Here is a 12,480-nt window from a genome sequence, read left to right on the forward strand (position 1 = left end):
CAGCTAGCCCCCAGTCCCCCCTTTCGCGCCCGCTGGCCTCGTTCTGGACCCCGACTACCACCTGAATTGCCGGACAGGCCGGGCTTCCGGGGAAGTAGGGAGGAGGTTCTTGTCCAACACACCATCCGCAAAGGCTGACACTGCAACGGTTGAGTCCGGCAAGCGGGAACGAACTGGAACTTGGGAACTTTTGATTCAGAGTATGTCAGAGGATTGAGTATGTACTACACATCCATTCTGACAATTCTCGTCAACCCGAGTGGCCGGATCGACGAAGAGGAGGAGTCGACGAACCTGTTTCCCCTCTGGGCTTTCTAGTCTCGGTTGGACATTCCTTATCTGATCAGTCTTGCTGGGTAGTACTTCTCCTCGGGAAAGGGGGAGGTAAAGGCTATGCGTGAGTACAAAGCGATGCTACCAGAGAATCCAGGTCGAAGGCGGTCTCAAGTGTCCAACACTCGGGTCCTATGCGAACAACACGTTCGAAGAGTGCTGATGCTGTCATACTCCTGGGATGCTCACCTTCCTAGATGTACTCTGAGTTGTACATTGCCTTGGTGGCAATTTACTAGCCCTCAAACGTGAGGGACAAGACCGCTATTGGCCTACTGCTGGATGTTTGTTCGTCTCTTTCCGATTCCAGGCGGAGTTTATGTCCACGAATCAAGTGTAGAACATGAGGGGATTCTGTCGCTGTCAGCAAAGAGCATGATAATCAGAAGTCGAAGATACGTAAAGAGACGCAACATGAAGAAGGCGTGATTGTAGAATTCGGTAGCAACGAGGAAGCTTGCACCCGCGCACTTCTTCGCCCTTAATGGAAGTGAGAACCACTCCAATCTTTGTTCTACGACGACACCACATCAGCCCGCCACCATATCAAGATTCACCACCTTGCAGTGAGTTGTGCCGTTGCGCCCGATGAGCCGCTGTCGTTTGTGCAGCAACGGCATGAGCACCGCGTTGGCACCAGCTGCCATGCAAATACTGAAGTCAAGATCTCCATTCAGTCGCTGCGGTAGTGAAGGCCACTTGGGAGATAGTGTACACCGCCAGGCTTGGGATGAGAGAGACTGGAAGGTATCGGTATCACGCCAGGACAGAGAAATGACTCAGAATCCTACCCATAAGGCAGCTCCTCCCGACTCTACGGACGGCAGATGATACCTGACATTCTTGTCTCTCGGATCATGACGCCGGTTCCGCGGTCTGAGCTTGAGAAAGGTGCAAGTATCCGAAGAAGCCTTGCTGTCGTTGCATGATATGGATACTAGGGACCAATTACATGGCGCTGGCCGAATGGAAAACGACCTTTCAAAATGGTGGGATATCGCTATATTGGTGAGCAGTGATAAGGTAGCCTGGTGTAATCGCTTACAAACGCTGATGGGGGAGTATTTATGGCGTTGTGCTGATGTTTGGTGGTCTGTAATAAGATGAATAGGGGTGAAGAAGTTCACAAAAGTGGATTGGTTGGCTGTCGTTGCTCGAGCAAGTTTGGTTGCACTTTGCTGCTTCAGCTATGCTGGGTAAATCGATTGTCGAGACTGTCCCAAAAGGGCAGTATGCCGAACGTCTTAATAGCTTCGTGGCAGCTGAGAATTGAGGACGGCGCAATTTTGTGGTCATGAGTTGGTGATGGGTTGAGTGTCGATTGCTGATGATCGTGGTAGATGAAGGGAAGGGAGGCCACTGGTGGATGGGCCGGTGCTGATCGCGGCAAGGCTTCAGAGAACCTCGACAAACTGGAAGATTGCAAAAAAAGAGAGCTGCGAGGTAGGGTGTGAAAGCAAGACGAGAGGTACTTTTCGGAGATGTTGGGGTGTGCTGTGTCCAGGTTCCCGACCTCAATATTACAGCCTGGAGACCCTACAGAGAGAGGTCAAGGAAAGGAAAGGCATCGACACGGGATCGCTCTTGCTTTCTTGCTCTGAAGTTACCTCGCTCCTTCCAGCAAACTTCTCATTGCTTGGAAAATGAGGCCTACAACGCACCTTCCTGTGCATCCGCCTAGCTTCTCTCAAGTGACGGAAGGAGCGTTCATCAATGGATGAAAATGCCTTGGCACCTTCCGCTGAGGCAGCCTCGCTCCTTCCCATGCTTGATGGCATCGCCGGCACACCTGGAAGTGAGGCCTTGGACCCGCCTTCCCTCTTGAATGTTAGGGCCTTGGGATAATCTCAGATTTATATCTTTAGAGAATCTCAGCACCTCATCTATCACTGTTGCCATTTAGTGTGCAATGCTCAACTGGACCAAATGACCCTGCATTCTTGCCAGGTCATGTAAAAAGAGATGTAACTGGGAGATGGTGGTCAAGACCATAGAGGTCCAGTCAGCTCAAGATTTGATGTCTGTCAAGACAAGGCAAAAAGAACAGACGCTGTCAACGCTTATCCCTGAGAAAATCAAACGCTGTGTGGCGAGCCAGGAGTCGAACCTGGGTCTTCGCTCTAACTCGGGAGTGTAATAACCGCTATACTACCACGCCACGCAAACGCTTTTTGGAAATTGGAACCATATACTGGGGCTGGGTTGGGTCTTGCGAAGTGGGTTTTAGGTTCTGTTGGTGTGGGAAATGGGGCGTGGTGGCGTCGAGATATCCGGGTCATTGTAAACCTTAGATTGATATGCTCCGAAGAGCCACTCAACCGCCATGATCTTGAAGAATTTAAAGCAGTCTCTTCTTCACCTGACCACAAGACTAGAGAAGATGACGAATTAATGTAAACCTGAGCTCTGTGTGAGTGAGATATCTTCGTAGGGCATGGGGTAATGGCAGGATATCTCTGGGTTTCAACATCCGTCTGTCTTTCCTTCATGCTCGACATCTCACTGTCATTGACCGCGCTCTTGCTCTTTTCTTACAGTTAATTAGTTATTACTCTCGGTATATTAGTTCTTCGACTCTATTTGCCTAATCATCTATCGTCAATCTACCTCTTTCCCTTTTGCAGAACTCCATTACTCCTGATCCCATAATCGGAAACCATGACCTCACCCATCACTCCTGAATCATCACAACCACATAGTACACACTCAATACATCCTCATCCGGCCTCCACTCTCATACCATCTTCATTCCGCCTCCAACCTCATCCAATCCTAACCCATTCCTCCAACATCATCCCATCTTCCACACCATACATGGCCCTCCCTCCCACCTCATAACCCCAAACATTTATTCACATATATCATAACCATCATCATAACCCCCAAAAAAAAAAAAAAAAAAACATTGCATCTTACTCACCACTTACCCCCATCCCAAACCCCTTCCCCTCCCAAGTCTCCCTCGTACTAACCCCCCCCCTCACCCCAAACCTCTCCCCCCCAAACCCAAACCTCGCCAACCCCTTCCTGCACTGCCACCGAACCCAATACTCCCAATCCAGCCCCGCAACCCTAGGCACCATCCCGCTCCCAAACAACCCATTCTCCACCACCAGCAAGCTCTCCACCGAATCCAACACCAGCGCCCCCCTCGAGCTCATGAACCCCCCCGCGTTCTGCCCAGCCAGGCAGACATGCCTCACAAGCCTCATATCCGGCGTCAGCCTGATCAAATTCTTCCCAGAGGTTGACGACATGACCTCATTCGACAAACCAATGACGTCGGTTGAAAGATCAACGTAGATCCTCGGCTGGGGGTGTCCACGTGGAGCAAGTCCGAGACGATACCTCTTGAGCGCGGCAAGCCGCGATTCGGAGCAGACAGACAGTAGTACCGGGGGAGGGGTGCTGCAGGTGAAGATGTTGGATTTGGAAGAGGGGTAGGAGGACGAGGTGGTGGCGAAGGAGTATTTCTCCCCTTCGCGAGACGAAAAAGATCTACCCCTGGCGAGACGAGTGGTGGTGGTGGTGGTGGTGGTGTCTCTTCTTGGACGGGATGAAAACTTGTGCAGCCAATCGCCTGTGAGGTTGGAGATGTGATTGTTTTGCTTGGGGAGCTGGAGGAGCATGATGCGTGATTTGGGGAGCGCTTCGGCCCAGATTTGCTGTCTGAGTTCGGCGGGGAGGAGGCGGAATTTGGGAAAGGTTGTTGGGGATCCTCTGGGTAGGGGGCGGAGGAGGGAGGAGGAGTGGATTGGGATAAGGGAAGAGGAGGGGTGGTTTGGGTTGAGGGTCCAGAGGCGGCGCTCTTCAGAGTGTTCTTGGCAGGCTTCTTGACATAACCGGGCGTAGGACCGGATTCGCTCGCTGAACCAGCCGCAGAGGATGGATACTTTGAGGAAGAGCCGGATCCAGTAGCAGTCGGAGCTGCTGCTGGTGTTGTCCAGCATGGCGGGGTCCCGCTGCTCGGGGAGGGTGGTGGTGGTGGTGATGATTGTGGTGCTGGAGGGGTCAAAGGTGGGTGTCCACGAGGAGAGGGTGGCGAGGCCGTAGAGGGGGTCCAGCATTTTGGCGGGTAGTGGTGTTGTTGTGGTTGTTACGAGCGGAAGATCACCAAGGTGGGTGATCGATACCGCGGAGGGGACCGTAGTCGATACCGGGCAGAGGCTCAGCCTGTAGGACGATGAGGACAAGAATACAGATGAGCACGATGATGACAAAATTTGTGCTGTTTCTTGGCCGAGGTGGTGGTTTATCATATACCCGGAAAGTAATCAGTCCGCACCATGATCAAATGTCTGTCAGTATCAGCTTGACAAGCACGGCTGCCCCTTTTGTAATTCCTGCGAAACCTCCGCTCGTGGGAGCAGGGAGTCCAAAGCTATTTCCTTGCGCTGTGATAGTCAGTGCCCATGCAGATGAACTCCATCAACCACGTGGATGGCCGCCGCTATCGTGTGCTAATGTACTCCAGAATCTGGAGAAGATGGCTTCTTTGCTCGTTTACAGTTTCAAAAGCTGGGTAGAGGCGCGCTAGAGGGATCAAACAGGCGCCGTTGAAGGACCATTGGGTCTGGGCCGAGTGATGCATAAGGTTTGATGGCACGAGCGGACGTCTTGAGGCAGGCTGGGAAAGCTAGAGAGAGAATTCGGTGTACTGTATGTGAGTACCTCGGCCGTGATATCTTGTCGGACATCGGGGAATTGCCTGATTCCGAGATAGAAGAAGGGGTATTGCTGGAAATCTGGCAGATTGCTTGCGTAGGCAGTGCTCGAGTGTGGCCCAAGTGTATATTGCACGACCTCAATGCGAGTGCTGGTGAATCCAAGGGCCTGGTTGGACTAAGTATGCAAACCCCAAACCCAGACCTAGCACATCTCGATCTCGAAGAGATACTTGTTCGATTTCCCTGAGCTGCTTGTTGCAAGGTCTGTCGAGGCATCCATAAAGACTTTTGGACCTCGAGTTGCACCAAAGCAGAGAGCTGGGCGAAGTGCTCATTTGAGTTATTGACTTTCTGATATTTGGCTTGAAAAGCTCAACATACCGATGATCAAGAATCTCTTCCACTCAGAGTCCTAGTTTGCCATCTGCGAAATCGAAGATTTTCTTAAGGGCAGCGCCACGACATTGCCTGTGTGTTATAATCCACCGAAGCACATCAGGAAAAGTTACACAAAGACCGAAAGCTGCATTGGCTTAGGAAGCTGCAGCTGTTCCTTGCATTCACATGTATGCAAGGGCTTCTGATAAAACTTCATTACATTCCTCTCTCTCTCTCTCGTGTGACTGCTACTACATCTCATTCACCACGCAATGTTGATGCGGGAACATTTAGGGCGGCATAAATGAGGAAACGTTGTTTCTCGAATGCCGACAGCGAGTCCTCGGGGGTAATGTTGGGTATCATGGCTTGCTCGTGAGCTTTCGTCAAAGAGCCCAATCCTTTGGATAAGATCGAGGTGTGGTGTGGTGATATGCTGTGGCATAATCTCAGACCTCACCACACGTCGGTTGGGTCAATCTCATGCTTCTCCCCATCAGCCCTGATGTGCTCTTTCTTGACATCTCTCTTCAATGGTTTTCGCATATCGTAGGCATCCTCGCTGTCCTGAGTGGGGTCGGTTGAATGGTCGCCATAGTACTCCTTGACCACCCTGAAAATACTGTAGCCCATGCTTTCATAGAATTTGATGGCCTTGTAGTTTGTCTTGCGCACAAACAAGTCGACGAACCAGGCGTTTCCGGCATCACCAGCGGCCTCGAGCTGCTCTGTGAGGAGCTTGCCAATACCAAGTCGGCGAGCCTCAGGGGCCACGGTGACGGCTGTGATGTGGGCGTGCCAAGGAAGATAATGCTCTGAGAATTTGTAGACGTCGGGAGACGACTCGAGCTTTCCCATTACTAAGCATTTTTTCAGTATCAAGTCAGATTCAAACTGTGTACGTGGTTCAACTCACTGTATCCGATAATGTTTCCATTCTCGTCTTCAGCAACCTGGAAGAGTGATGGCCATTTTGCGTAATACTGAAGATAGAAGGACAGTTCATATGTCTCTGTGAGAGGATCCAGGTTGCATTTTGATAGCTTGTTCAGGTCATCAGGCCTGAACCGGCGAAAGTTGGCCATGACTGTCGAGGTTTTGTGAAATTTGAGCTTCGATAGATGGTGGGGAGCTTTGATGTTGGCGTCAAAGTTGACAATGGCTGGGCAGTTCACAATCCAATGTTCAGTGACCTACTAACAGTATTCTGCGTGACTTACCTGGAACTCTGTTAGGCCAGCTGAACGCCCAAAGGGGAAAATAACGACCTTTGATTGGCTGTTGGGGTTGTCCTGCAGCATCCCGCAACACCCGCACGCACTGTGGCACAAACCCCTGGCGACGTCTTGTCAGGTACCTACCTCGCCTGAGTCAAAGGAGAGACTGATGAAACTTAACCTTGGCTGCTGCTATCATCGACTTCATTTCAAGCACTTTGGTTTCTGATATCGCAGTTGTTACCGCTTCAGCATCCAGGGTATCCCTCCTGCACCCACTAAAAAACTGCCCAAGCAAAAACCAATGCCGAAGCCCGTTTCCTGGCAGAGATAGAGTACCTTGGTTCTTAACACTCACACCGCTGATATCAGGCTCACCAAGATAGCGATTACGTACCGGTCTCGGACCACCGACATCCTACAATCCCACGAACCCCCGGCACCCTTCCCCTCGTCAGCACTCGGCCGACGGCAGACAGAACCAAAATTTATGCAACCTTTCTGAGAAGCAGATTTGGACGTGAAGCAGCTACGAGGTTCATGCGAAGCTCCTCTCATCAGCTGTCCCTTGACAAAACGCCGAACACCTGACCTCCATAGGTATTAAGCACTACTTTTTGCCCAACGACGAGTCCACCGAACACCCTACTGGGCCCGCACGACCCCAACTATAGACCACGCATTTTGATATAGAATACTTTGTGTCATCCTCCCGGATTTTTCCTTCCAGCAGTCGGAAAGCGAACTTTGAGGAACTCTTCCTGTCACTGTTGAGCCAACCCATTTCAGACTTAATCGTATCGAAACCCTGGCTGCGGGGACAAGCAATCGATAGCAGCGTCTGATAGCACAAGCCCAGACCGACATTACGATCAGCTTCACCCTGCTCGGTCATAACCGCAACTCCAGACTCCCAAAGCGCGCAATCTCGCGCGCAGATAGTCTTCCAAAATGGCGTCGTACACACCGCGCCATTCCCGGCATCCATCTCTCGATCTCAGCCAAACCACTTCGTACTCTCCCTCCCGCGAGCGCCGCCAGTCCAAAGCCTCCTCCTTCGCCGACCGCCCCGGGACACCCCTCCGCAACGGTTTCGCCTCGTCTGATATGGATTTGGGAATGATGAACGGTGATGGCGGTGGCAACGGCCTTGGCAACCTGGCCGATGAGTTGGCCGGGCTTGACGATGACTACGATGACTATGACGACTACGACGAGGATGTCCCGGAGGGAGAGTACGACGACGACAACGAACTACAGAAAAGCCAGATAACCACCCGCGGAAACAGTCCACACAAAACACCGGGAACTAATTTCGAGGATACGGATGACACAGACCTGGACCAGAAAGGTGGCCAGCAGGTGCGGGATAGCGGTGTCGATGTAGAGCACAGCCCATCACGAGGAAGCAGTCTCCCACACAGGTTGAGGAATAACAGTCTGGGTGTACCCTCGCCCAGCGGGAAGCACGGGCACAGGAGAAAAGGCAGCGCATATGACGGCAGTGAATATGGCAGCGAGAGCGACCTCGACAATGGCGGGATGCCACCACGCTTAATAGAGAAAATGGATGAGGTGGAAAGTCTGGCGAGACGGGGGACAGAGAAGACGGGAGGGCCGTTGGATGGGACATTTCAGAGGGTTACTGAAGGGCTGCGGGATTTGGGCAGTCAAGCGGGTGTGGAGGGTGGTGCCACTAGGTATTTTCTTCCCAATCATCCTCCGACCTGGATATTTTCAAACGCTAACAATGCTCTTTTTCACCAGGTTAATAACCGCCCACTCGGCCGTGACAACTCACCTGAGCCATCAAAACAGACAAATGCACAACCTCTCCTTCCCGCTCTTGTCGCCCCTGGTAGCACCACCAGATCCGGAGGCTATCGAAGAGCTGTTGCCGATGCTCATCAGTCTTTCGGAACTCATGCCCCGGCCTTCGACAACCGCTCTCCAGTCATTATCCTCGCTTCACAGCCTGACGACGGATCTGGTGAATACGCTCAACTATCTGAGCGACACGATTCACATGTCAAGGCAAACCACCAATATTGCCACAAGAAGGTTAAAGTCGGCAAAAGATCTCGTGGCGGAGATCAAGCATGATGAGGAGCTGAGAGAGGAAGGGGAGAGGTGGCTAGCAAAGGGGAAGTGGGGTGAGAGATTAGAGCGAAGGGAATGTGCGAATGTGTGTGGTGAAGTAGTGGGCGGGTTTGAGAAGGTATGTGAAGGCTGGAGGGAGAGGCTGGTGGAGTTGGCCAGAGCAGAAGAGATGGGCCAAGCTTAAATTTGAGGCAAGATTCTGACATGTTTGCGGTGTTGTTGTGTTTGGTTGAGGGAAGACATTTCGCGGGAGGGGGAGGGAGGGTTGGTTTGGATTTTATGCATATATTGGTTTGGTTGGGTTTTGGTTTGGCTGGGTGGGTGGGTAGGTTGGTTGGTTGGTTGGTTCATGGCGGCAAGTACTTAGACAGATATCGGATTCCCACAAGTGGACATTACATACTTATATATACAGGAGACAAAAACGTATTTACGTACCCTTTTTTGCTGCAGGGTCTTTCTCTCCAAATTCGATGTTAGACCCGTGAAATCATGACGGGAGAATTGTTTTGTTCGAGACAACTATTCCAAGCACATCCAACCTCGTACACAAGGATCCAATGTTTTTTCTCGTACCAAAATGGGTATCATCATCTTTCCTTTTTCCCTAAATCAACCCAGCTTTTCCAACCCAGCCCTTCTTCTCGAGTTGCCGCACTACAACATCCCTTCCCCCTCAAACAACCCAGCAAGGCTCTCCCCAAAGTGCACCCTCCTAACCGCCTCCCCAAACACGCCGCTCACATCCAGCACCTCGACCTTGCCACAACTCCTCAAATGCGCCGTCTGGTCAACCGTGTTGGTCACCACCACCTTGTCGAGGGCGCTACTCTCGATCCGCTCCAGCGCATCCCCCGAGAAAACCCCATGCGTAACCACAGCCACCACCCTCTCGGCCCCCTCCCGTTTCAACAGCTTGGCCGCTCTGGTGATGGTATTCCCCGTGTCAACCAAATCATCAACCAACAAGCACGTCCGTCCTTTTACCTCCCCCACAAGCATCATCGTCGCTTTGGCGCTATTCTTCCCGGGAGTGAACTTGGGGTGTCGCCTCTCTTTGTGGATCAGGGCGAATGGGAGGTTCAACACGTCTGCGATGGCGGTGGCGCGCTTTGCCCCGCCTGCGTCGGGGGAGATGATTGTTACGGAATTGGTGGTGGGGAGGATGTGCTGGGAGATGTATTTGCACAAAAAGGGGCGGGCGTGGAGGTTGTCGACGGGGATGTCGAAGAAGCCTTGGTAGGTTTGCTCGTGGAGGTCGCAGGTTAGGATGCGGTCTGTGCCTGAGCAGGTTAGGAGGTCGGCGACCAGGGAGCCGGATTGGGCCATCCATTGTTTGTAGTTTGGTTTGGGGGGGTGGAGGGAGAGCATGAGGGAGGGGTTTTCGTAGTCGTGGGTTGTAAATTGCCCCGGGGGAGGTGGTGGGAAGGTGTTGTTGTTGTTGTTGTTGCCTGTTCCGTAGGTGATGAGTTGTAAAGGGGGGGTTTGGATTCCGGAGGGGGTGCCGCCTCGGTATCCCACTCCTCCGGTGTTGTTATTGCTGTTGGTTACTCGACCGACGACATCGGTCATGTCTAACCCTTTGCTGCCCAACCCTGCTGTGCGAGCTATATTTGGGTGGGGGGTGACGGGGACGCTTTCAAAGGTGTACGCTCCTGCTTTCCCAGATCCCGCTTTTCCCTCGCCGTCTACCACCATTCCTTTATCCCCACGAAGCGGTGCCCCTGCCTTGGAGAAAGCCAGGTCGGGCTGTCGACTGTATGGAAACAGTGGTAACACGGCAGTTACCCTCCTTGCGCTCCCGCCTTTGCACGCCGCGATCATGATGCAGACTTCCATGAGGTAGTCATTGACTTTGTAGTTTGGATCCTCCCCCACGCCAAACGATTGGATGATGTAGACGTCTTTCCCTCGGACGGAGTCTTGGATTTCGCAGCGGGACTCGCCAGAGGAGAACTTGCAGAGGATGCGCTCGGAGGGGGAGATGGAGAGGTAGTTGCAGATAGAGAGGGCGAGGGAGGGGTGGGAGTTGCCTGAGAGGATGGAGATGTTGCGGACCATGTTGGAGGAGGTTTTGCGTGTCATGTAAGAAGGTAGGTAGTGTTGTTGGTTCTGGAGGTGAGAAAGGGCGATGATGGGAGCTAGCCCATTTCTTTGTCAAGGTGAAGCTCAAACACGGCGGCGGCGACGATGTCAGGGGTTGATATGTGGTGTAAAGTGTGATCTGACAATTGGGCACCCACGACAACACCCTCTTCTTCCGCTTGTTGTATTGTCCCTCCCTCACACCGAATACTGTAGCTTTGTGTCCTTTGGGGTAGGACAACCTGCTTGGCAGGAACCTGATGTTCCGTTCGTTGCTGCGGTGGTTATCGTCAAAGGGTACAGGTAGGTGGTCGAATATAAAGGGTCCAAAGATCCCGTCCTGTGCCGTCTTGTCAATGTCGTACAAACACCACCACGGATATGTACCCCCGGAAGATGTAAAACTGTGACCGTGACACAACAACTGCTTGTCAATTCGTCGGTCGTGTGACCGGAATGGGGATTTGCCCTCTGCATATAATTGTCCAGCAGCCCAAAAACCACCGTCTAATGTTCTTTAAGGACTTTAACCCGCGTCTGGCCGAATGTCCTTCTCTCTCTTATGGATGGAATTGTCGATAGCGGAATCCGGCACATTCTGTAGCTCTCCCGCTGCGAGATTCCCGAGCCGTAGATCTTATATATATCCATCTACCTATCTGACCCCTCTTACATACCACTATCTTCTTTAGTTTTCCCCAAAAACTTGAAACCAAACCTTTCCATCCACACTCACCGAAGAATTATCCCATCCCATCCCAATAGCTATCCAAAATTCCCTTATCCGCCGCCTCCCACCCAGTGACGTCATACCAGCCCTTCCGCAATCAGACAGCTCCTAGACACAAGAGGTCCCAACACCAATGAATGGCTGCGACAGCCACACGTGTATCTGACCTCACGAACCTTTCCAAAGAAATAGACAACAATAGTGACAGTGTCCCCGGATTAAACAAATGGTCTCATGATCAACTTGTCGAAAACAGCAACAAGTGACACATCAAAATGCTGTGACACCCCCGCGCCTGTCTTGAAAAGAGAGGCATCACGCGACCCATGTTTTGGTATTCCTTCAATTTGCTAACCAGGTTGGTGATGATCACTCGTGTGCTCGACTCAATGGACAGAAACCATTGGCACGTGTTGACAGTATTCAAAGCGACTTTCAATCACCGAAAACAACATCTCATGAGGGCAGCAGAATTGCAGAACTATCCACCATTTTAAATCATCAAATATCAAAGCGATCAAACAAACCGCCCAAGACTCCTAACCTTCTCTCAAACCACAACCTTCTTCCGAAACATTTCTTCCCCATCACACAGCCTCTCAGACCATGAAAACAGTGAAAAAATTGGTAGCGTCTCTTTGAGTAGCGTGTCATCCTTAGTGCAGGGGCCATGCTAATCTTCTCTGTATCGTTTCAAATTGACCAAATGCCCCGAAGGGCGAGGAAGGAAAGAAAAAATCGATCAAATTCTGGCAGGCAAGTCGACAATTTATAGGCTGCCAGAAGGCATCCCAGGTGGCCTGTGCACGCTTGCAAATCCTCCCACTGAATGCAAATCGTCTGTGCGTCACCACCGCCACTACGAAGATCAGGACAGCGTGGCTGGTGAGCAGCCGGATTGTTGCCACTTGCCACCTCCTTTTTGACTCATCAGGAGGAACGGCATTCAAACAACATACATAGAGGCACC

The 12,480-nt window shown here is 51.8% G+C and overlaps 4 protein-coding genes and 1 non-coding gene across 5 annotated transcripts; 2 read left to right on the forward strand and 3 right to left on the reverse strand.

The window, feature by feature from the left end:
- Window positions 1-2,420: 2,420 nt before the first annotated feature.
- QC762_0033470 lies at window positions 2,421-2,491 on the forward strand. Its single transcript has one exon. It is a non-coding gene; the product is annotated as a tRNA-OTHER (tRNA).
- An 853-nt stretch (window positions 2,492-3,344) lies between these two features.
- On the reverse strand, window positions 3,345-4,592 carry QC762_202610 (uncharacterized protein; the record flags this gene model as incomplete). Its single annotated transcript, XM_062887149.1, has 1 exon — window positions 3,345-4,592. A coding segment is annotated over one exon (1,248 nt), but the record flags the coding sequence as incomplete, so codon positions are not given.
- A 1,242-nt stretch (window positions 4,593-5,834) lies between these two features.
- On the reverse strand, window positions 5,835-6,526 carry naa20 (N-alpha-acetyltransferase 20; the record flags this gene model as incomplete). The annotated part of the gene is made up of 2 exons (XM_062887150.1): window positions 6,295-6,526; window positions 5,835-6,238 (listed from the first exon to the last, which is right to left on the reverse strand). The coding sequence occupies exons 1-2, from the start codon at window positions 6,461-6,463 to the stop codon at window positions 5,835-5,837; spliced, it is 573 nt and encodes a 190-aa protein (XP_062746940.1). The 5' UTR covers window positions 6,464-6,526.
- Window positions 6,527-6,770: 244 nt separating this feature from the next.
- On the forward strand, window positions 6,771-9,148 carry QC762_202630 (uncharacterized protein). The gene is made up of 2 exons (XM_062887151.1): window positions 6,771-8,295; window positions 8,363-9,148. Exons 1-2 carry the CDS (start codon window positions 7,547-7,549, stop codon window positions 8,877-8,879), a joined length of 1,266 nt encoding a protein of 421 aa, XP_062746941.1. The 5' UTR covers window positions 6,771-7,546; the 3' UTR covers window positions 8,880-9,148.
- Window positions 9,149-9,352: 204 nt separating this feature from the next.
- Window positions 9,353-10,780, reverse strand: PRS5_1 (ribose-phosphate pyrophosphokinase; the record flags this gene model as incomplete). The annotated part of the gene is made up of 1 exon (XM_062887153.1): window positions 9,353-10,780. One exon carries the CDS (start codon window positions 10,778-10,780, stop codon window positions 9,353-9,355), a length of 1,428 nt encoding a protein of 475 aa, XP_062746942.1.
- Between the last annotated feature and the right edge of the window lie 1,700 nt (window positions 10,781-12,480).

The sequence above is a fragment of the Podospora pseudocomata genome (genome assembly GCF_035222375.1).
Source record: "Podospora pseudocomata strain CBS 415.72m chromosome 2 map unlocalized CBS415.72m_2, whole genome shotgun sequence".
Classification (NCBI taxonomy): domain Eukaryota; kingdom Fungi; phylum Ascomycota; class Sordariomycetes; order Sordariales; family Podosporaceae; genus Podospora; species Podospora pseudocomata.

Bases quoted from the DNA above. Each gene is read 5' to 3' on its own strand.
- QC762_202630 (XM_062887151.1), top strand. From the start codon at position 7,547: ATGGCGTCGTACACACCGCGCCATTCCCGGCATCCATCTCTCGATCTC. The intron at 8,296-8,362 runs GTATTTTCTTCC...CTTTTTCACCAG, and splicing joins GTGGAGGGTGGTGCCACTAG to GTTAATAACCGCCCACTCGG.